This window comes from Xenia sp. Carnegie-2017, unplaced genomic scaffold, assembly GCF_021976095.1.
Source record: "Xenia sp. Carnegie-2017 unplaced genomic scaffold, XeniaSp_v1 HiC_scaffold_25, whole genome shotgun sequence".
Taxonomy (NCBI): Eukaryota; Metazoa; Cnidaria; class Anthozoa; order Malacalcyonacea; family Xeniidae; genus Xenia; species Xenia sp. Carnegie-2017.
The window spans coordinates 4,402,833-4,423,068 of record NW_025813488.1 but is presented as its reverse complement, the minus strand read 5'-3'; the positions used below and the strand labels follow the sequence as shown (position 1 = coordinate 4,423,068).

Sequence of the window (20,236 nt, the reverse complement as noted above, 5' to 3'; positions counted from 1 at the left end):
TACCTATATATTGCCTTATTTTTTTGTACGATATTCCTGCATACGTGGATTTCTATAACAAAATCGTATTACTTACAAAATTCCTTACCACGAAGCAAACCAATATGGTGGTGATAAAGTGCAGTGATAATGGGCACCTTGCCTTCATAAATGAAACTTCGCTTCGTGTTTATGATTTAAGGTTAATTAAATTGAATTGCCTATAACTTATTATATATAAATGTCTATTTTGGTTTAATTATGTACAAGACCAAATTTAAAATTGCTTCATATTATCAGCTGAGGAGTGAAGTGAAGATGAACAAAATGTTTAGTACAAACATTTTTATGGACACAAATATTATCGTGTGCCACAGCATTCGAAATGCATTTGAATTTGTTTAATGATAGGTCAATGTTACCAAATGGTCAAACTTACTATTGAAGGGAAAAATTTTCTTTGAACAGCTAATTTTAATAACCTTTACTCTTGAACTAGAAAATTGTCTCTTGTCCACAAATTTTCATTTGCCTCCCAAGAATCAAATGGTGAAATTTCAAAGGTGGAAAATGATTTTGAAAAGGAACAGAAGACAACCTTTACCTATGGCTGTCAGTTTTCAAACTCTGGAAAATTCCTTGCTGCATTTAGTGACAGCAAAGATTTAGTTGTTTTGAAAACAGATGATTGGCAATCAGTTGGAAAAAGGTTTATAAAAATGCATGGATTAATAATTTATTTTTTGGCCTAGCTATATTTACCTAGGTATTTTAAAGATACTTTAACATGAATATTTTCAGATAATATAGACTTGTTGTCTGTTTAGAAAGTTACCTAAAAGACCAACAGCTGTTTTATTCACCAACAAAGAAGACTCTGTTGTCATTAGTGATAAATCTGGAGACGTTTATAGGTTGGTAAATAATGATTGGAACTAGACTTGTGATTGTTGAATGAAAGCCACTCGTCATAGGTAATTGGTTAATATTTACTGTTTGTTAGTGGACTTCTGGATTTTATGACGTTTGACAAGAGAAGAAAATACCTTGTTCCCTTTCTTTTCCTACTTTCCAGTTACCATTTGAGTGAGGAAAATGGATTATCAAACGAGGCTCTTCTTCTTGGTCATGTTTCTATCATACTTGATATGGTAAATTTTTGTAACCCACCATCTGTAAAAGACAAATCATTTGCCTTTGTATCATTAGTATGCCATCATAATAAGAAAAACTACGAGAGTTGTTGCATCAACAAAGTCTTAATAAGTGATCACTTTATAAGTATATATATATATAGGTGATAACAAGAGATGATTGTTATATAATCACAGCTGACAGAGATGAAAAGATTCGTGTCAGTAAATTTCCAAATTCGTATAACATCAAGACGTTTTGTCTTGGCCACACAGAGTATGTAAATGATACTTCCATTTTGAATTCAACGCTTGAATCTATAAATAACGTAACGAAGTTACCAAAAATAGTTTCCAAAAAAGAGGAGATGAGTGACAGTGATTGTTTTCTTCTGAAGATTTGTTTGGAAGATTATCCTGTTGAGCAACTTGTCAAATGAAATTTTGGTATCTGTGTCCGGGGTGAGATTAATTTCCAACATTTATGTTTGTTTCATTGAGATCTTTGTATGATATTCGTGAACATGTAATGTCTATCTCATTGAAAGGACGGAACTATAAGATTTTGGGATTACAAAGTTGGCAAAACCTTATATATAAACGACTTTGAAACATCTACAACAAACAAGGTAATAAAAGCACCCACGAGTCCCTCTCCTTGTGAATGTTGCATAAATGTTTTGATGATTTTGCTTCAGGAAAAGAGCGTTATTTCATCATTAGCTTGCAGCCAAAGAAACCGTATCGTATTCGTAGGAGTCGAAGGGTAATTGCACATATAGGATTTTACATACAACACACTTCAGAAAAAATGTTTTATTGAAAGTACATAGTGATGAATGAACAACAGAGAACAAGAACAATCTTTACACTACCTAAAATATAAACTAAGATAACGTGTGTCAGTGTAGGTAATGATGAATGAACAACAGAAAATGAAAATGATCACATTGAAATATATTCTAGATCATCAGTACTACATGCCTTCAAAGTTGATGATTCCTCGACAATAGAACACCTCCTCAGTTCCAAAGATTTGGTACTAGATGGAGAAATCTGCGGCATGGATGTTGATAAAGACAATCATTTGTGGGTGATCCAGTCATCCAAAAACCAGCCAGTTGTCATTTTTGAAATCTGTGAAGAAAATGGAACATACAAGGTTGACATTAGTACATATGTGTATTAAACACAACTTTCATTGACACATGCAATGGTCAGGCAGGCAAACAAATGATTATCGCCCACAATTCACAAATTTTCAATCAACTTCAGTTTAGTTGTATAAAAGACAGAACCTACAATTTTTTTCTTAAATCTTAGTTTAAGAAACAATGTAGTTGGTGTTCGTTCCTCACTTCTGAAGATATAAAATTTATAAATGGTTAGTATTCATTGTTAGTCTATGAAAGAGTTCACATTCTTTGGATTGCCTTACAAATTTTTTTTATAGATGGCATAAAAATCGTCTTAGTCCAATGAATTTGAAGAAAAGTTTATCAAATTCTGGTAAAATTGATTATTTCAGCCGTAAGAAAGATCGCCTCGATGACAAACGAAAGAAAAGCAAAAGAATAGAAACAGACACGAACAAGAAAATAAGAGTCGAGGGGTTTTAGATTAAAACAATCTGCTCGTTGTTGTTGAACATTTTATGTTGTGTATGTCATACTGTGCAAGCCTTGCAAGAGAAAATATCGCCAGAATTTACATTTAATTGGTGCTTTTTGACAACACAAACTCAAAAGGAATTTTCGATAAAAAGTCTGTCGATGTATAAAGATGTTTTTCTCTGTCAAACGTAGGTTACACAAACATTTATTTTATGTATTTCAGTTAACTTATGCATTGAAAACGACAGGAAAAAAATGCATGGTGGGTACAGATAAAAATATACATTCTACAATCGATAAAAGTGAAACATTTAAAATAATGCCCATTATATATATTTAATTTGATATCAATGAAAGAAGGCCTAAATTACAATTTAAGACTTATATATAAAGTAAACTGCATACAAGCCAGAGTTGATTTGAAGTATAAAATTATAAAATATGTCATCCTTCCATCGTCATGAATTTATTAATTTCGGGTAGGAGCGACAAAACGATCTATTTCACCGAAGCAGGCTTGTTTTTATTTAGTGTTTAGTATGCCCATTTTGTTCGATTATTTTTATTGCATCTGTCGTATACAAACTATCAATAAAGCTGCAAGCAAGTTCAGACACCATAGAACGATCAGGAATCTGTTGTGCCATTCCATAGATGGCACCCTGAAAAATATAATCGATTTGTGCTTGATGACTTATACATAAAAAATAATTGTACCACTGAGAACTAATAAAAAATAAAAATAATATTTCCTTACGCCTCCAGTCGTTTTCTTCTTCGGGTTTTTCATTATTTTTGCTGTCGCTTCTTTAACATCTTTAATGAACTTATCAGCTACACCAGACTGAGTGATTGGCATCGTTACGCAGATATGTATCCTATCGTCATGAAGACAAAACGTTTGAATCGCACGTCAAATGTTCTCTTAGTTTTAACCAAGTGTTTATACATGTTTTAGCCTTAACATTTCCAAAACTTTTCTTATTAGCAACGTATTTACATGCATGAAACTGAAACGTAATTACAGTTGGATAATGGGGCCGAGTTTTATAGAAACGAAAAAAATATGAATTATTGGAGTGTTGCACAAATGACAAAAGATGATTTTTTAACATGCCAAAACATTTACCCAGACGGATATTGTAAAGAGTTCATGTTCCATCCATTTTCTGTCAGTTCATTTCCCAACGCAAAAATATCAAAGTTATCAGAACCAAATCCTACAACACAGACTTCAGGTTCACCATAGACAAAGATCCCTTTAATCTGACGTAATCTAAAATAAAAATGTTGCTTAATATCGCTGTTGTTATTGCCATTGCTAAATGATATGAATACTAGAAACGTAAATTTATGTCCTCACGTTCTTCACATAACATACCCTTTCTCGATATACTCGCGTGTCTTGATGATCTTTTTGGTGCAATCAATATAACCTAAATTGAATTTATCTTTTATCAAAAATGATCCAATGTCAAAACTTGGAGTCCTTTACGCTCCAATTTGGCATCTTTATCAAGGGTATGATGTCGAAACTTTATCATTTGTATTCTCCAGTTTATTGTTCTTATCAGGAGTGATACCATGTTTAAATTCGAGTTCTAATGTTTTAAAATTGATGTCTATTGATGAATGATTTGACCTTAACATATGACTCTTTATATACAGTATTCATTTTTCTTCACCAAGGTGATAATGAATGTTCAAAATCATACATGGTATTTATCAAGATTAATGTGATTTTAAAACCAAATTTCTCTTCTTCGTTGTTTAAATGGATTATCTCGTTAAGTTAAATTTTATTCTCGTCTGAATTAAACACGTATTAGCACCTAACCTTGCTCGCCCATGTACATCATAGCTGCCCAACAAGCGGCAATTATACCACCAGAGCGACTGCCTGGAATTGTGGGACATGCGTAAATACCGCCCGTCCAATCAGTGGACACGAAAAATTGGTAATGGCGTAACTCTTGGGTATTATATAAAATGACTGAAGAACCTTTAGGAGCGAAACCGTACTAAATATTTAAAAGATACATTCAAAATAAAATGATGAAATAGAACTTGGTAAAAATTTAATGTCCAAACTCGCGACAAGATGACATCAACAAAGTTCTATTTCTATTTTTTTCTTGTTAAATTATTTCTTTAAGTTAAATGGACAACACACAGAGTCGCAAACTACATCCATGCCTCCCCTCCCTTCACAAGTTTTCACTTCATTGTTTACTACAAACCTTATGAGTATCCACCGATATGCTAGTCACACCATCAACAGTGAAATCAAAAGGCGCCAAAGAAAAGCTGGAGAGAAATAAAGACATCAATAATAAATTGTGGAATGACAATAAAAAAGGACATAAATACCCTGCATCCTTCATGAAAGGGACAAGAAATCCTCCCAAACAGCAGTCGACATGAACACCAATGTTGTATCGCTTACCAAGCTTAAAAAAACGTTAAAAAAATTCAAATAACGGGCGAATTAATTAAACAAAATATGGGAGTTGATTCAAGGGCAACAACATTATTCATATCAAATTCACCTTGGCTATCTCTTCAATAGAATCAATGACTCCATGAGGATATGAAGGACAAGAACCAACCAACTAAAAAATAAATGATAAATTTCAACACTGAAAAGCTAGTCAATACAAAACCACGCAGCAAATACATTTAAAATGATCGACTTACTAGAGCTGTATTCCTCGTAATAGCTCGTCTCATTGCCCTCACATCGCATTTCCGTGTTTTCTCGTTGACTGGAACTAGTATCAATTTCATATTGAAGTAAGCAGCAGCCTGGAAACAAGAATTATCGTTGATAAAATACAATACACTCACAATACTTATTGCATGACTCAAATTGACAATGGATTTGATACAAAAGATACCCATGCAAAATTTACCACAAGAATATGAAGTTGAAATAGAATGAAAAGAATGTATAGTTTGCTATTTATACTAGTGATAAAGTACGTAAAAACAATGCTAACTTTTTCAAAGGCAGCATGAACGGACACTGGAGCAATACTGAAATTTAAAAACGTTAAAAAATCAAATCAAACACCTCCTTATAAAATAAACTTCAAACACCAACAATCGTCATAAAAAGAACATGTAAATAGAGAAAACAATTGTATTCATTACATTTCAGCCTTTTTGATGCCTTTTTCTTCCTTGGCCCAGTCTCTATAAGTTTTACACGCCAAGAGGATACTCTCCGTTCCACCACTTGTTGTCTACGTAATTAAACGCACCCGTTTTGAATCAGAGTTTAGACATATCATAAAACTGATAAGAAAACGTCAATTACATTATCAGTATCCTAAAAGGTAATATCGAAACTTGCTTGCGGTAGCTCGTGATCGACACGTGATCATTTGGCTACTTAACGTTAGGCATGTTTAAGATCTCACAGTATTATGCTCAAGTACATATTGCTCACTCAATGCGTAACAAAACTTAATCAAGCAAAATTTCGTTCGTCCTTACTGTGCCACAGGCCTGTGGACCACCATTGAACATATTTACACACATTTTTACAACTTCTGCTTCCATCTTTCGAACTGAAAAGTTGGTGAAAAACTGCATGAACAATTGACTTGTATTCAACTATAGTGTAGATAAATCCATATTTTCACATGCCAATCACATGATATTTCTGAAATGTAATGTTCTCTTCACGTACCTCCAGGAAATACATCTGGGTGCAGTGGATTTGACCAAGTAAAGTGTTTATAGGCCTAAAAAGATTGTCAGGATCTGTGTTTGAACTAAATGCACAAGCATAAAATTAACTCTATTTAAGCAGATTAGAAAAACACCTGATGTTCAGGATATTAGGAAGTGACTAGGTAAAATTTTATGTAGGGTATACGTACAAACCTCAGACAAAACGTCAGTGAGTTCTTTTCCACCATGATAAACTGTTCCAGATACACGACCTGCTTTCCAATTAATTTTGCCTGTAAATTTTAAAATTCAAAATGGAAATGTAGCTTCGTGAAATGAATCATGTATTCCATAAATTTCAGCAAATGTTTTAACAAAGAACATGGTAAAGTTTGATATAAATAAATGCAAATGTATTTCGTTACCCATATTTTCATATTTATCAACCTCCTTCAACAACACTTCCCGACCCATTCCTTTGTTTGGAAGCTTTAAAAAAAACCACATAAAAATTATGTATTTTATACGTAATCTAGTAAAGAAAGCTTTTTAGCTTAAGTGATAACTAAAACTTGGTAATGACAAGCAAAACAATTTGATTATGTAGGACTATCACATCATTTTAATGTGCATAATATATATAATGTAAGTGACATATTGAAGAGAATTGAAGTGAAAAATCAGAAACAGTAAACTTGGTAATCTGTACTCCTAAGTAAAAAGATCATTAAAATGTCAGCTAAGATCCTAATGAAACATAAAAAAGAGTAAAAACAATAATTCACCTTTGTGTAATAATGTTCATTTCCTTTATTCATCAGTGCTTTCATCTCATTCTTTGTTTTTGATAATTCAGCATTTATCTAACAAACAAAAACTTCAACATAGTAAAAGGCTTACATACTCAAGCAAACGATAAATGCAAAGGCATACAAATAAAATAATTATGAAGAAAAATGTAAGAAATGAAAGATGCTTTTTGCACCTTGTCTTTTACAAATGGCAACCTCCGTATCATTTTGAAGGTGACCTTTTTCATCCGTGTTATAAAGCCTAAAATACAAAAAATAACCCAAGACAGGAGAGAAACCTTTAACACCAGTTTAATTGTCTTATGTACACAAACACTAAGAGCTTCACACTAAATAATGGCAGGTGATAGCTACATAGGGGGTGGATCGGTGGTAGCTACCTGGTACATGGGTGGGTAGTAGGTACCAGGTGGACAGGTGGGTGGTTGTGGTGATATGAAAAATGTTACAAAAGGTCAGGATAAGCCCCTGCTACATATTCAATTATACCTTCATCTTGGCAAAATATCCATGAATATAGCCAACGCAAAATCTCACTGACCAACCAGACACAAAGACAGATTAGCACAGTATTCACAACAATCTAAAGAGAAGAAAGCATACAGACAGGTATAAAGCAAGTGTATTGTAATTATTTCCCTATCTGGAAAGAAAGGAAACAAGTCACTTAATTTTTCAAACAATGGATGGCATATTTACACACAAGTAATGATTGCACATTGATTGAATCAATATCAGAATACAAAATTTTCAAATATACTTAAACATATATAATTACCTGCCATGATTCTAGTCCACGACACCAGCGGTGTATATGTCTTCGTAACTCAGCCAGATAAAAGACAAATGTCCACTGGAACAAAAAATATAAATGGAAAATTCTTAAAATCTGTCAAATACATGACTTTAATGCTACCTACGTAGCACTTTTAAAAAAAATCAAAACTCAAACAATGGCTCTTTGATCTGGTCAACTTCCATAGTTTTGAACAAGAATGGCCCAGTCATTTGTCAATCTTGAAGGACATTTTTGATAACATGATTATTCGATCACAGAACTTATTATAACAAAGTTGGAGATTTTTTAGGAATTGTCAAATGGGACATTCCTGTTCCATTTCACCTTAGGAATCACCAATTCTTAATTTAGTTTTACTATTATTTACCATGTAAAATAACATTTTGTTTATTTTTCAACACAATAAATGTTATTTATCCAAAATGGCAAGGTAAAAATTCTGCCCTCTAGAGATATATTTTCAGTTCAGTGATATAAGAAGACATGATAAAGATGAGTTCTTCATCACCTAATATTTATCATATGTAAGGATAGAAGTATAAATATATGAGAAAGAAATATGCTGTATCCTTTTATATGATCGTTATAACAAGTTACTGGTACAAAAATATCTTTTGGTATAATTATCTTTACTTACACAAATTTCATTCCAATGCAAGTACACAGGCAAATGTGGCTCAACAACTCCCAAGAATCGTTCCCAATACGCTTCAAAAACTTCTAAAGCCATTTAATGAAAAAAAACTTACAAACACACAAGATAAACCACTAAAAACAAGGCGATTTTATCAAACTTTGACAATGGTGACAAGGCATATTTATATCGTACGAGGTTGAGAGTGATTTCACTTGGCCTGGTCGCTCGGTCAAAGTTCGATTCGATTACATCACAGCTTCCCCAAGAAATATCCATGTCATTTGATCCAATCCAGCACCCCATCAATCCAAATGCCTACGTCAGCACCCGTGACTGACTGTCGTGATGAAGAATCATGCTCCAACATGAGATCATTAGTGATGAAAAAACTTTACTGAAGTGCATGAGAACTCAAATCTTAGTCGTTTGGCAAAGGTCTTCTCACATTTTTAATTGCATTTCAGCGATGGGAAAAAGAAGGGGGGGAGTCCATTATACAAAGCTGGATGTAAATGATACAGATAAAAATGATACAGATAAAATCCATAAAATTGAAAAAATAATAAAAATAAATAAAAGGATTCAATGATATTTATTTATTTTCAGTGGGTTTGTTAATGTATCAACAATGAAATTTTAGTGTAGAAATCATTTCACACAATGCCAGTATAATATATTTCTCTTCGCCAAGCTTGCTATATAATCAGCATTTATCGACTACTTATAACATTATGTCAATACCAATGTTACATAAGAAATAAATATATTTTATCATGACCTCTCCATCGTAAGGATGGAACAGAAATAAATATGTTTGACCTCTAAGGTTATTTATCTCATCGTAATAATGTAGCATAAAAGATATTAACAATTATTTTTAAGCATTGGAGCAGAACAATTTATGTTGATGAACTTTGTTTAGTTGATTATTCAACCTCTTGATTTGCCTAAATATTGAAAAATAAGAAGAAACCTTTGACATTCTTAGACCCATTGCTTAGAACAAGGTTCGTTAATTTTCCTGACAATGCTATAACATCTGCAATGCAACTCTTCACCAACGAACCCTCTAACTCACAATCCCCCTGCCAATGCTAATCTGCTGTTGGAATAAAATCCTGGGACATTCAATGTGATAAACATCCCCCCTGACAATGCTAATCTGCTGTTGGAATAAAATCCTGGGACATTCAATGTGATAAACATCCCCTGACAATGCTAATCTGCTGTTGGAATAAAATCCTGGGACATTCAATGTGATAAACAACTTACTCTACTGGGATGGGGAACGTGAGTGTCAACAGCGTCGACGTCAATTCGAATTTTCTCAACTCGACAGCCTGAAAAGATATGACGGATACAAATACAGAAGTACTTTCAATCAAAATCAACGCCAATATCACCACTTATCAAAACTAACCAAAAGCAATCGGAGTAAGCTTGTAAATGATATGCAAAGGAACTCTCATATATGGTAGCTGATCTGTGAATTAACAAAAAAAATTTGTTTGTGAGTAAAGAAAGAAAAGAAAGCGAGTAAAAATGCGCTTTGTAAACCTTTCTAGAAATACACAAAACAGTTTAGTGTCGATAAAGACAACTTAATTATGCTTGAAATATGTTTGATTAAGTACTTCAAACTACTAACGTCATAAAACCTCAGTACTAAGCTGTGAAAATCACACACACACAAGACATAAGTACGCCATACCTGAGGGATGGTCCAAGAAATAAGCAAGTAAAACACGAAGAACAGCCTAAAGAAAACGTTGATACAACGATGAAAATATACGAGCACCAATAGAAAAATATTTGTTAATTTCTCTTATGTAACATTATGTTAACTGTGATTATAATTCTTCTCCTTCTCAATGACCATACTTCAATGGAGATTTCATTCATAATTTCATACATGAGAATGATTCAAAAAATACAATTACATATTACACGTATATATACCTGATGACAAATGACCAAAATGTTTTTTTGTCTCTCTAGTTCCTAAAAAAAAAGCAAAATGTAAATCTCCGCTCAAAGAGAGATTTGTTCTTAAATTTCAGAACAAAAACCGTTTTTAAAGCTAACCATAATAACAGGTTCCAATCTGACTTTCAGATCATTATACGACTAAATATAGCAAAAAATTGCATTCAAAAAAATTACATACAAAAAAATCACAAAATTTGACTTAAATTGATAAATAATATCACACTTTAGAAGATTGGAGTATATAAGGATTTATTGGAGTATATAAGGATATCAAGTTTCAACATTATAGATCATCATCAGCAAAAATCATTCATTTCACTTACTTCTCCTCTGGGTGACCTGTATTTAAATTTATCTTGATAACGTTGTTCGTGTTCATCCGGGTATTTTTCTTTTACATCATCGTAAGTCAAACCATCAAATATCCCCTTTATACGAACATTAAAAAGTTACGTTTTCTAAAAATATTGCTCAAATTATAATTTAAACAACTTACTGCCTCTAGTTCGTTCAAAGCTTTCCAATGTTCGCTAGGAGCGTTGATTCCTTCTGCAGTGTGATAAGCTCGCTTCAACTGACTTGTCCATACCTACAAAATTAAGAAAACAATTATGTTATTTTAGCTCACACTACAGATAAGTCAAGACATATTAGTGATTTCCCGTGACATAAGGTAGCTAATGTTTTTAAAAACACCACAAACCTTAAGATCAGGAATATTTTGACCATTCATATAGTCTGCCAACAGTTTCGCAAACTGAAAGAGAAATTTGCACATTGTTGAAGCAGTAAAACACGAAGCTCACGATGATCTAAAAGAAAAAAAATTATACAAACTTAGTGTTGATAATTATACATCCTTAATATATACCTCTTTTCCTCCAGTGCTCAAGTCTGGATCACCTCCAATTCGTTTTTCAAGGTTATACAAACTTTCGCCATGCTAAAACAGGAATTGTCAAGTAGTTCTTATCTGATATTAACAAGTGCATTGATGATAAAAATTCATGTTTTTCGTGAAAAATATAATTTAGTACTCACTCTTGTTAGATATATAGATCTTCGCTGTACATGTGTGTTCATAAGATAATAGACGACGCGGCTTTGGACATAACCTAGAAACCAAATATTCATGATTAAAATTGACAAGGCTTCGCCTAAAATCAAGCCTCATACTATTGTACCGTGACTTCTATTGACAATAAATTGCTGTCCACAGTTGATGTTCTTGATAAACGAGAGTTCTCTGTGTTAAAAAAAAAGTAAAGATAAGGCAAGGCAAGGCAAGGCAAGGCAAGGCAAGGTAAGGTAAGGTAAGGTAAAGTAAGGCAGCTTGGGTAAAGTATCAAACCCAAATATTGCCTGGAAACTTTAATCAAACGCAGGCTTGTCTTCACTTACTCATCGCTTTCCAATGATAAGGGTTCATAAGTTGCTTTGTAATGTTCAATTCTCTTCTTAAAATCCTCTACAGCTTCATCACTTTGCATCATTTTATAGTCAGGACTGAAAACCTTCACTTCCTCAACAAAATATATAAAAACCCCACTACATATACATTGATTTAAAAAGTGTAAAGACAGCTTTCTCTTCTTTCATATTTAGTTCATCACTACCTACACTAAAAAAACGTTATCTTAGTTTATATTTTACGTAATGTAAAGACTGTTCTTGTTCTCTGTTGTTCATTCATCACTTCCTACACTGACACACGTTATCTTAGTTTATATTTTAGATAATGTAAACATTGTTCTTTCTCTCTGTCTGTTCTGTTCTCATTTTCTGTTTTTCATTCTTAGTTATCTATACTGACAAAGTTTTAAGCTGCCATGAGAAAAAAAAACAAAGGGATGGATAAGAACTATTTTATGCAAAATTCAGCCTAAACAATTTCTCTGTTAACTACCAACTTACCCGAATGTTCTCAGAGACCATTTCAGCATCATCACACACAGACTCAATGAAAAATGTCTAGAAATCAAAATATTACAGCTTTATTCACAAACAATATGATATTTCAACACAAGTTGAAAATGTCAGCAGCTCTTTGCATTAATTTGTAAGTCACCTTATAACTGCGTTCAGAACAGAAGTCTAGAACCATTTTTCGTCTATCTCTTGTTGTGTTTGTTGCATCAAATATCTAAATGTTACAAAAAATGATGGCATTCATGAAGACATAAAAGCTAAGTCAGAGATTAGGAAAACATGTCTAAAGTAGGGCAGCCAAGTCAGGAGTAAGGTAACAGGTCAGGAGTAAGGTAGACAAATCAGGAGTAAGGTAGACAAATCAGGAATAAGGTAGACAGGTCAGGAGTAAGGTAGACAGGTCAGGAGTAAGGTAGACAAATCAGGAGTAAGGTAGACAGGTCAGGAGTAAGGTAGACAAATCAGGAGTAAGGTAGACAAATCAGGAATAAGGTAGACAGGTCAGGAGTAAGGTAGACAGGTCAGGAGTAAGGTAGACAAATCAGGAGTAAGGTAGATAATCAGGAATAAGGTAGACAGGTCAGGAGTAAGGCAGACAAGTCAGGAGGAGTAAGGTAGACAGGTCAAAAGTCTGTGCATTATTCAACAACTTAAAAAAACTTACAGCAACAAATCCTTCATGATGTAAAAACCATTGAACAACATCTTTCAAAGCATTCAGAGCACATTTTCTAGTATAAATGAGCAACAATTGAGTTCTTATATACTCCAATGTAGTGTCTTCATCAGCACTAGTCTTGATGTTCAAACTTGAGTCATTGCAAACTCCAGTCTAGTGTCTTCAGCATGAGTGATCAGATGTTGAATGTCCTAAGCCAATTTTTTTAGCAGTACTAATTCCCACCAAAATAGGAGAAACCACTCCTATACTTCCCAGCATGCAATGCCCATAAAATATTATATACAATATTAGAGCATACTTTCGTATTTTGATAGCTTCTGCATTATCTGCCCGAAAGAAATCATGCTTTCTATCAGCTCCAACAGCATTTCTACGATATTCTCCAACATTGAAAACTATCAATGAAGTGGCATAAGAATCATATAATGTCGAATTATATTATCACAAAAAATTGTTGGCAAAGTACCTTTGGTTTTAATGCCTATCCAGTTGAGATACCTTCCCAATTTCTTTGCCACATATGTCTTGCCTCTTGCAGGAAGTCCAACCAAAACTATGACAGTTGGGACATTGAAAAATCTTGGATTATAATCATCAGGATATGGATTCCCTGTAGTTAACAACAAACAACAATATAAAGCATGGTAAAATTTCGCCATAATTGAATGGTTGCCAACAAGAGTTTTATTGGGAAATAATATTACATGTTGAATTTTCAGGCTTAGCTCACTTATAATTGATATAATTTGTTAAGTACGGACAAGGCAACGTCATTGTCTTATACTAAGCAATTATAGGTCAGGTAAACTTACCAACTTTGTACTTATAATCTGCAGGCAAGATATGTGAATCATAACGTTCTCTTAAATTACTTTGCTCATCAAAGTAAGAATCGTGTTGTTCGTTCTTCTCTGAACTGCTTGAACTTTCATGTGCCTTTTTAGAAAGAGGTTTATTATTATACATTATAGGCAAACTAGAATTTAAAATTTTAAAGAACGACAAAAATTCTACGAAAACTTGCGCGTACATTTTCCATGTTTGTAGTTGTTTTGAACTTCTGATTGAAATTCTTCACCTGAAACGGTGAAATATGATCCAAGATGTCCAACCAAGTACATGACGTCATCACAGAATTTGGGAAACACTGGAAACACCTTCTTCTCCATATTCTCTCCGGGGGGGGAGGGGGGAGGAAAATTAAAGCCACGTTTTTGTTAGGCAAATCCTTGGTTGTGTTTACTCATTTCAAAGTGTTAACTGTAAATCTGTTAGCAGGATATATTTCCAGAAAAATGCAACAAGGCATAAACTGGTATAACAACATCAAGCATTTTATAATTTTTATCATACATAAATCTAGATGAAAATGGAATGTAGATCGATACTCATAAAGATGAAGATGAGATACAGAAGTTGGACTCACAAACGAAGAATGAAATAAAAGAAGCAAAAAATTGAAAAGATGTATTTTGATTGTTGAATGTTGATAATCTAAGATTACCTTCCATGTTACATAGAATTATCCTCCACCCCAATCTTCGTTACACTAATTTTTCCCAACCCCCCACCCCCCAATCACCGTAACATTGATCTTAATTCCTCACAATCCCAGTTAGGCAGTAACAAATATTGACTTTAATTTGCGAGAACAAATGCTTCTTTTTCACATTATAGCATTATTTTTACACGTTCAGCTTACAGTGGAGAAAGTTTGACAATGTTTTAGTGCTTTTCAACCACTTTTATATTTACAAAATAAGTACGAATCGGACGTTCATGCAAAACTATTGCGTATTTTATACACAGAATTTCCAAACCATTGGAGTAATTTTAACAGGTTTCCTGCGTCATTATTTATGTACAGAGAAACCAGGTTCATAACACGGACCAAGAGGTATGGAAATAGAGACATTACTCCAATTTTCTGCAAACTAGGTTGGTATGCTTTCAAAGACATGTTTTTACAAGTACAGAAGACAAGATTTTCCAATCGATAACTTCGCTTAGTTCTGATTAGTTTTTCCTTTTCATAAATGCATTTTTTCCAGCTCTGTATATATTATGAAAAACTATCTAAACAAAAGCTTGCATTACGAAACATTACTGCTGCTCGATGACTCTTGTCCTTCTGGAACTTGATATTGTTGTTGCTGCGTTCCATCTGCCCCGGGAATACCAAACAATGGAGGAAATGAAGATAGACTTGGAAAAGTATTGCCAAATAACCCAGGAAATGGAAGACCAGCAAACGCAGGATAAGGATTGAAAAAATTTGGATTAATGAAAGAGGGATTTGCCGCCGATGACGTCACAGCTGCTGAAGGCCCAGAAGCAGCATCGTTGGCCTGTGTAGTAGTTGGCGCTGATTGGTCGAAATATGGAATGGTTTTTCGTCGTTTTGCACCAATCTGATCAGTATCTTAGTAAGAGAAAATGAGGTAGTTGAAGTCGTTTTTTTAATTCATGATAAATTTTCCTTTTAAATGAAAGCATGAACAACACAAAACATTTAGTATGCTTTACTACAGAGAAAACCTTTCTTCCACATTAAGATATCCTTTCTTGTTTGATTTCCACCAGCATTTGAACTACAAGTGAAACTTACCAAATTCTCGTGGCTTGTAAACAAATTCAAAAGGTGCGCTTCGTTCGTTGTCACTTTTTCGTCGTAATTCCATTAAAACTGTCACGGGTTTTTCTATAGCCGTATTCCAGTATTCCGGTGTTTTAAAAACAATTGCGAACTACAAAGACAAATACAAGAAATTAAAAACAATCTTAATGTAGTGCTAACCATAATTTCTCTAGTCAAGTGCCTTTATCTGGAGTTAGAAAAAAGCAAGTCAAAAAGCAGCCGACGACAAAATATTTTACCTGTCGATGAACATCAGTATGCGAGAACTTTGCTAATGCTTCCCAGGGTTCTTTTATGTTTGCAATATCATCATCTGAAACGAAATGATCATTTAAGTGACTCAGGCGAAGTAGCCTTTGAAAAGATGTGAATCTCACCAGTATGTTCTTCATAAAATCGTACTTCAATGTCTTCTAATAAATGGAAAAAAACGGAGAAATTGCATTAGCTAATTCACAATTTAAGAATCTTTTTTCTTTTTCATCATTGTTCATTCATCACTACCTACACAGACACACGTTATCTTAGTTTATATTTTAAGTAGTGTAAAGACTGTTCTTGTTCTCTGTTGTTCATTCATCACTACCTACACAGACACACGTTATCTTAGTTTATATTTTAAGTAGTGTAAAGACTGTTCTTGTTCTCTGTTGTTCATTCATCACTACCTACACTTACGTTTATATTTTAGGTACTATGAGCACTGTTTTGGCCTTCTCACCATCAACACAAATAAAAAAATGGAAATAAATTTTTTTACATTATACCTTTCTGTACTTTATCACATAGTAAGAAAACTTCTTCACCGCCTTGAACGAAACCTGATTGCTTATCAACTCGACAAATTTTCAGTTCGGCTGCAGCGGCCGCCTCTACAAAATAAAACAAGACGATAAAAGCTTGGACAGTCTTTCTCTATGTCAAATAAAGCGACTGCTTGGAAGAGCTAGTTAGCGTCAGATGTTGTACATGGCAACGTTCATAATAGACACTTAGGAAAGATAGGTATCAATACTTATGAGTCAATTAATCCATTTGGATTGGTTATGGCTATTGACAAGTAAACTATAGTAATAAGATAAACTACTAACTTGAATCATATATTGGATTCGAGTAAACTGGATTGAGACATGTTTCAAAATATCCGTTCTCATTCGGTAAATAAGCTTGAAAACAAAGCCGTACTGAACTAAGATTCATGTTTTTGGCTTCTTGTTCTACAATTCGATCGATCTTCGCAATTTCTTCATCTAAAATTAATGAGGTTGAAAAGGGCAATGGTCAAAGGTGCCAATTGAACACTAACTTCATCCAACAACAGATTTTTATAAGAGCTAAAGTCTCAAAATTGGAGCACTCGTACTGAAGACAATAGACTGGAGAATATAGGAGCTCAAGTTTTAAGATCAAATGACTCTTGATGAGGAAACGTCTAGACTGGGGTATATTACATCACAATTTGTAACATCAGATTACTCCTGAAGACAACAGACTGGAAATTATAAGAACTCAACTTTAAATTATCATCAGATCACTCGTGATGACAGATGAAGACATTAGAGTGGAATGTATAAGATCTTATGTTATAACAACAGATCACTAGTGATGAAGACATTACTTTGAGGAGCAAAGAACTCAGATTTCACGATCAAATCCTTTATTGAAGACACTACACAGGAGTACCTACGTAAGGACTTGAGCTTGAAGAAAATTTAATTCTTGATGAAAATGTTAGACTTATGAAATGTATACAAAAAATCATGTTTTCACTCCCGAAACTATGTGACTGTGTAAATCACGTTTTGAAAGAGAAACAAGACTGATGGATTTTGTAACAACTTATTATTTGATATCAAAATGCCTTAAATAATGTGACTACGTGATAAAAAAAGAAATTTGTTAAAATTTGCATCTTACTTGTGATCACTTCAGCAATTCTTTCACTGTCAACATTTGTATGTACATTCAACAACAAATTGGATGATTGACTTATAGATGTCTTCTCAAGACTTAGTCGTTTAAGATGTCTCTCTTTCAACACATTTTTGACATTTTTCTTGGTCACATGCTGAATTCCCAAATTCTGAAAACTGAGTAAAAGCAGCAGTTTGTTATTGAAAGATAAGTCTCTGGTTGGATGTTAAATATTCATACTGACAAACCATTACAACAAATTTTGTTTTACAACCTCATCTCCACCTACTTGCATTTCAGATAATTACTAAATTCTTGTCAAAAAAAGCTTTTACTAAATATGTAGGCAATTCACATATAGCAACAAAGCAGCATGCAATACAACAATACAATTTCCTAGCAGCGATAATGAAACATAGAAAATACAACAGTAAAAATACTCACACTGCAGTCATTCCAGTGTCTTCACTAACTTCAACTACACATGCTCCATCTACATTCTTCCCTACTAAGCTATGAGCATGAGGAGTTGGTGGATCAGATGTTGTCACCAATGAAACTTCCACTCGAGCTTTTCCATGATAATTCACAATCTACAATTCAAATAAAGATGTAGACATTTTAGGTCATAGACTTTTCATTTGTAATCATTCCAATATTTTCAACCATACCTGTACAGTAGGGGATGTCTTCTTTCCCTTGACGGAATTTTCACCAGGCAGGCCACCATGAGAAGGACCTTCACATGAATATCGAAAACGAAATCCTCTCTAAAAACAAACACAAGAACATTATAAATCAATCTTGGAAAAGTGGATTTTGAGAATTCTAAATGTTTACATAATCTATAAATTGATGGGGGATGAACAAACCTGTTTGGGCTGCTCCAGAATTTCAAGTTCAGCTACATAAAAATATTGAAATTTAACAAAGTTTCAGAGAAGAATAATCAATATATTATTTATTCCTCTGTATTCCAGAAGAAATGAATTATGAATTATCATTACATTATAAATTATTTTGTTTTGATCTAGCCATCAAAATTCTTGTCTTGAATGTTGCATATGCAAGATTGCACAGGATTTCAATGAAAAAACCTTCAATAATGCAAATTTTGCATTTTTCAACAGGTTTTCCATAGGCATATAAGCAACATTACTCCAATTTTCTTTCATTAGTAGAAAAAATAACATTGTGAATGATGTTAAAAACTGGGTATGTTTCTTTGGACCAATCCATCATCATCCCCTCTTGCCACCTACCACTTTTGGAGCCAAAAGGTGCTGACAACATCTCTGATAAAGAAGCTGCGTCTCCTAGCATTTCCACAAGATCTGTAGTGTTAACATTTTCAAGATAATTCATACTCATTGAGTCCCCTTCTGCCATAGTTATGATATGAACACCTATGCAAAAATGTTCAAATTAGTATGAGGCAACTTTATACATATACACTTTTTAAACATTTATGTATATTAAATATTTGTGTACATTTCAACAAGAAACATGGAGGTTGCAAATTGTATTTGTGTTAACTAACAATAACATTTCTAAACATCAGCAAACAACAAATATATTGACAAACTGCTTCCAAATTTTGAAAACAAACATGGCAATGAGATGGTTAGGCACTGCAAAGCATTGTCACTTTGCCAGGGGGGGTTGTGAAGCATCGGAATACAGCCACACGCCTATATTCTAGCGTAAATAACTTTGAAATGATGACTCGTGTTTAAATATATACTTTATTGGAATTCATTTGATATTCAAAACTTCCACACTTGAACAAAATGTTTTGATTAGTCTATTCGTGTTAATGAATTTGTCACATTTCAAATCATAGCTATTTGAAATTTTGAAAAGAAAAATAACTCAGCACTTTAGTTATCCATAGGTCGAAATAGGGAAATCAAAACGATCTCCATAGTACCATTGAATTATTTTCCACCTTCATGAAGATTAAGACTTTAAATAGATCATAAAACCATTTCTACGTACCTCTAGCAAAAATAGTGAAATTATTAGATGATTGTTTAATAGAAGCTTTCCCCTGGAATTCCGTATACAAAACAACACTTCACGGTTAGTTTACAGTAGACAAATAAACCAAAAAGCACCGGTAGACTCTTTCAGAACGCAAGAAAAAGCAGTATTGAAGGACATGGTTTCTGCAACATACTCAATTTGTACATTCGTCACATCTGAAATATATGGGAAAGCCCCGGTAACATTTGGGATTCCCAATATTATTTTCTCAATAAAAAGCAACTTCTACACTTCCCGTGAATCATTATGTGAAGTACAATGACGTCACTCACATGCCGTTGTGCTACACTGAACCATAATTTACTTTCGAAACTGTAGTGAGCAGATGTACATGATGCAGATAGTCTAAGATAGATAGAGAAGGTCCAGAAGAACGCCCAAAACTTG

General features: G+C 33.5%; 5 protein-coding genes across 8 annotated transcripts in view; 1 reads left to right on the top strand and 4 right to left on the bottom strand.

Moving 5' to 3' along the window:
• Positions 1-20,236, bottom strand: part of LOC124453233 (transcription elongation factor SPT5-like) — a 33,517-nt gene that overhangs the window by 12,368 nt on the left and 913 nt on the right. Inside the window, exon 2 of one of the 3 annotated variants that reach the window (XM_047004005.1) lies at positions 12,038-12,047. The gene's annotated coding sequence lies outside the window, so the exon portion shown is untranslated. Of the gene's footprint in view, positions 1-3; positions 144-1,025; positions 1,131-12,037; positions 12,048-20,236 lie in introns of those variants that run through there. The other 2 variants (XM_047004006.1, XM_047004007.1) reach the window with 2 other exon arrangements.
• LOC124453240 (tRNA (guanine-N(7)-)-methyltransferase non-catalytic subunit WDR4-like) lies at positions 95-3,178 on the top strand. Its single transcript, XM_047004017.1, has 11 exons — positions 95-181; positions 479-688; positions 807-893; positions 1,055-1,130; positions 1,277-1,389; positions 1,511-1,574; positions 1,661-1,741; positions 1,811-1,878; positions 2,079-2,274; positions 2,436-2,496; positions 2,566-3,178. The coding sequence occupies exons 1-11, from the start codon at positions 105-107 to the stop codon at positions 2,592-2,594; spliced, it is 1,062 nt and encodes a 353-aa protein (XP_046859973.1). The 5' UTR covers positions 95-104; the 3' UTR covers positions 2,595-3,178.
• On the bottom strand, positions 3,043-8,868 carry LOC124453235 (sphingosine-1-phosphate lyase 1-like). 2 transcript variants are annotated; one of them, XM_047004013.1, is made up of 20 exons: positions 8,652-8,868; positions 7,994-8,068; positions 7,705-7,798; positions 7,389-7,456; positions 7,189-7,266; positions 6,829-6,892; positions 6,617-6,696; positions 6,420-6,474; positions 6,224-6,297; positions 5,879-5,970; positions 5,725-5,761; positions 5,423-5,530; positions 5,275-5,337; positions 5,096-5,175; positions 4,966-5,032; positions 4,563-4,746; positions 4,107-4,161; positions 3,855-4,001; positions 3,483-3,603; positions 3,043-3,387 (listed from the first exon to the last, which is right to left on the bottom strand). In XM_047004013.1, the coding sequence occupies exons 1-20, from the start codon at positions 8,742-8,744 to the stop codon at positions 3,253-3,255; spliced, it is 1,770 nt and encodes a 589-aa protein (XP_046859969.1). In that variant the 5' UTR covers positions 8,745-8,868; the 3' UTR covers positions 3,043-3,252. The 2 variants fall into 2 exon arrangements, with proteins under 2 accessions (XP_046859969.1, XP_046859968.1); XM_047004012.1 differs by having other exon boundaries at positions 4,966-5,175.
• LOC124453236 (6-phosphofructo-2-kinase/fructose-2,6-bisphosphatase-like) lies at positions 9,225-14,374 on the bottom strand. Its single transcript, XM_047004014.1, has 20 exons — positions 14,282-14,374; positions 14,064-14,187; positions 13,718-13,861; positions 13,550-13,646; positions 13,234-13,300; positions 12,709-12,783; positions 12,555-12,611; positions 12,042-12,163; positions 11,825-11,886; positions 11,682-11,755; positions 11,512-11,583; positions 11,344-11,397; positions 11,137-11,229; positions 10,964-11,068; positions 10,737-10,778; positions 10,611-10,652; positions 10,363-10,408; positions 10,072-10,134; positions 9,924-9,991; positions 9,225-9,598 (listed from the first exon to the last, which is right to left on the bottom strand). The coding sequence occupies exons 1-20, from the start codon at positions 14,288-14,290 to the stop codon at positions 9,578-9,580; spliced, it is 1,437 nt and encodes a 478-aa protein (XP_046859970.1). The 5' UTR covers positions 14,291-14,374; the 3' UTR covers positions 9,225-9,577.
• LOC124453237 (nuclear factor NF-kappa-B p100 subunit-like) lies at positions 14,867-20,095 on the bottom strand. The gene is made up of 12 exons (XM_047004015.1): positions 19,802-20,095; positions 19,066-19,209; positions 18,676-18,707; positions 18,475-18,573; positions 18,248-18,396; positions 17,807-17,979; positions 16,981-17,139; positions 16,657-16,761; positions 16,267-16,302; positions 16,129-16,202; positions 15,860-15,998; positions 14,867-15,673 (listed from the first exon to the last, which is right to left on the bottom strand). Exons 2-12 carry the CDS (start codon positions 19,190-19,192, stop codon positions 15,345-15,347), a joined length of 1,422 nt encoding a protein of 473 aa, XP_046859971.1. The 5' UTR covers positions 19,193-19,209; positions 19,802-20,095; the 3' UTR covers positions 14,867-15,344.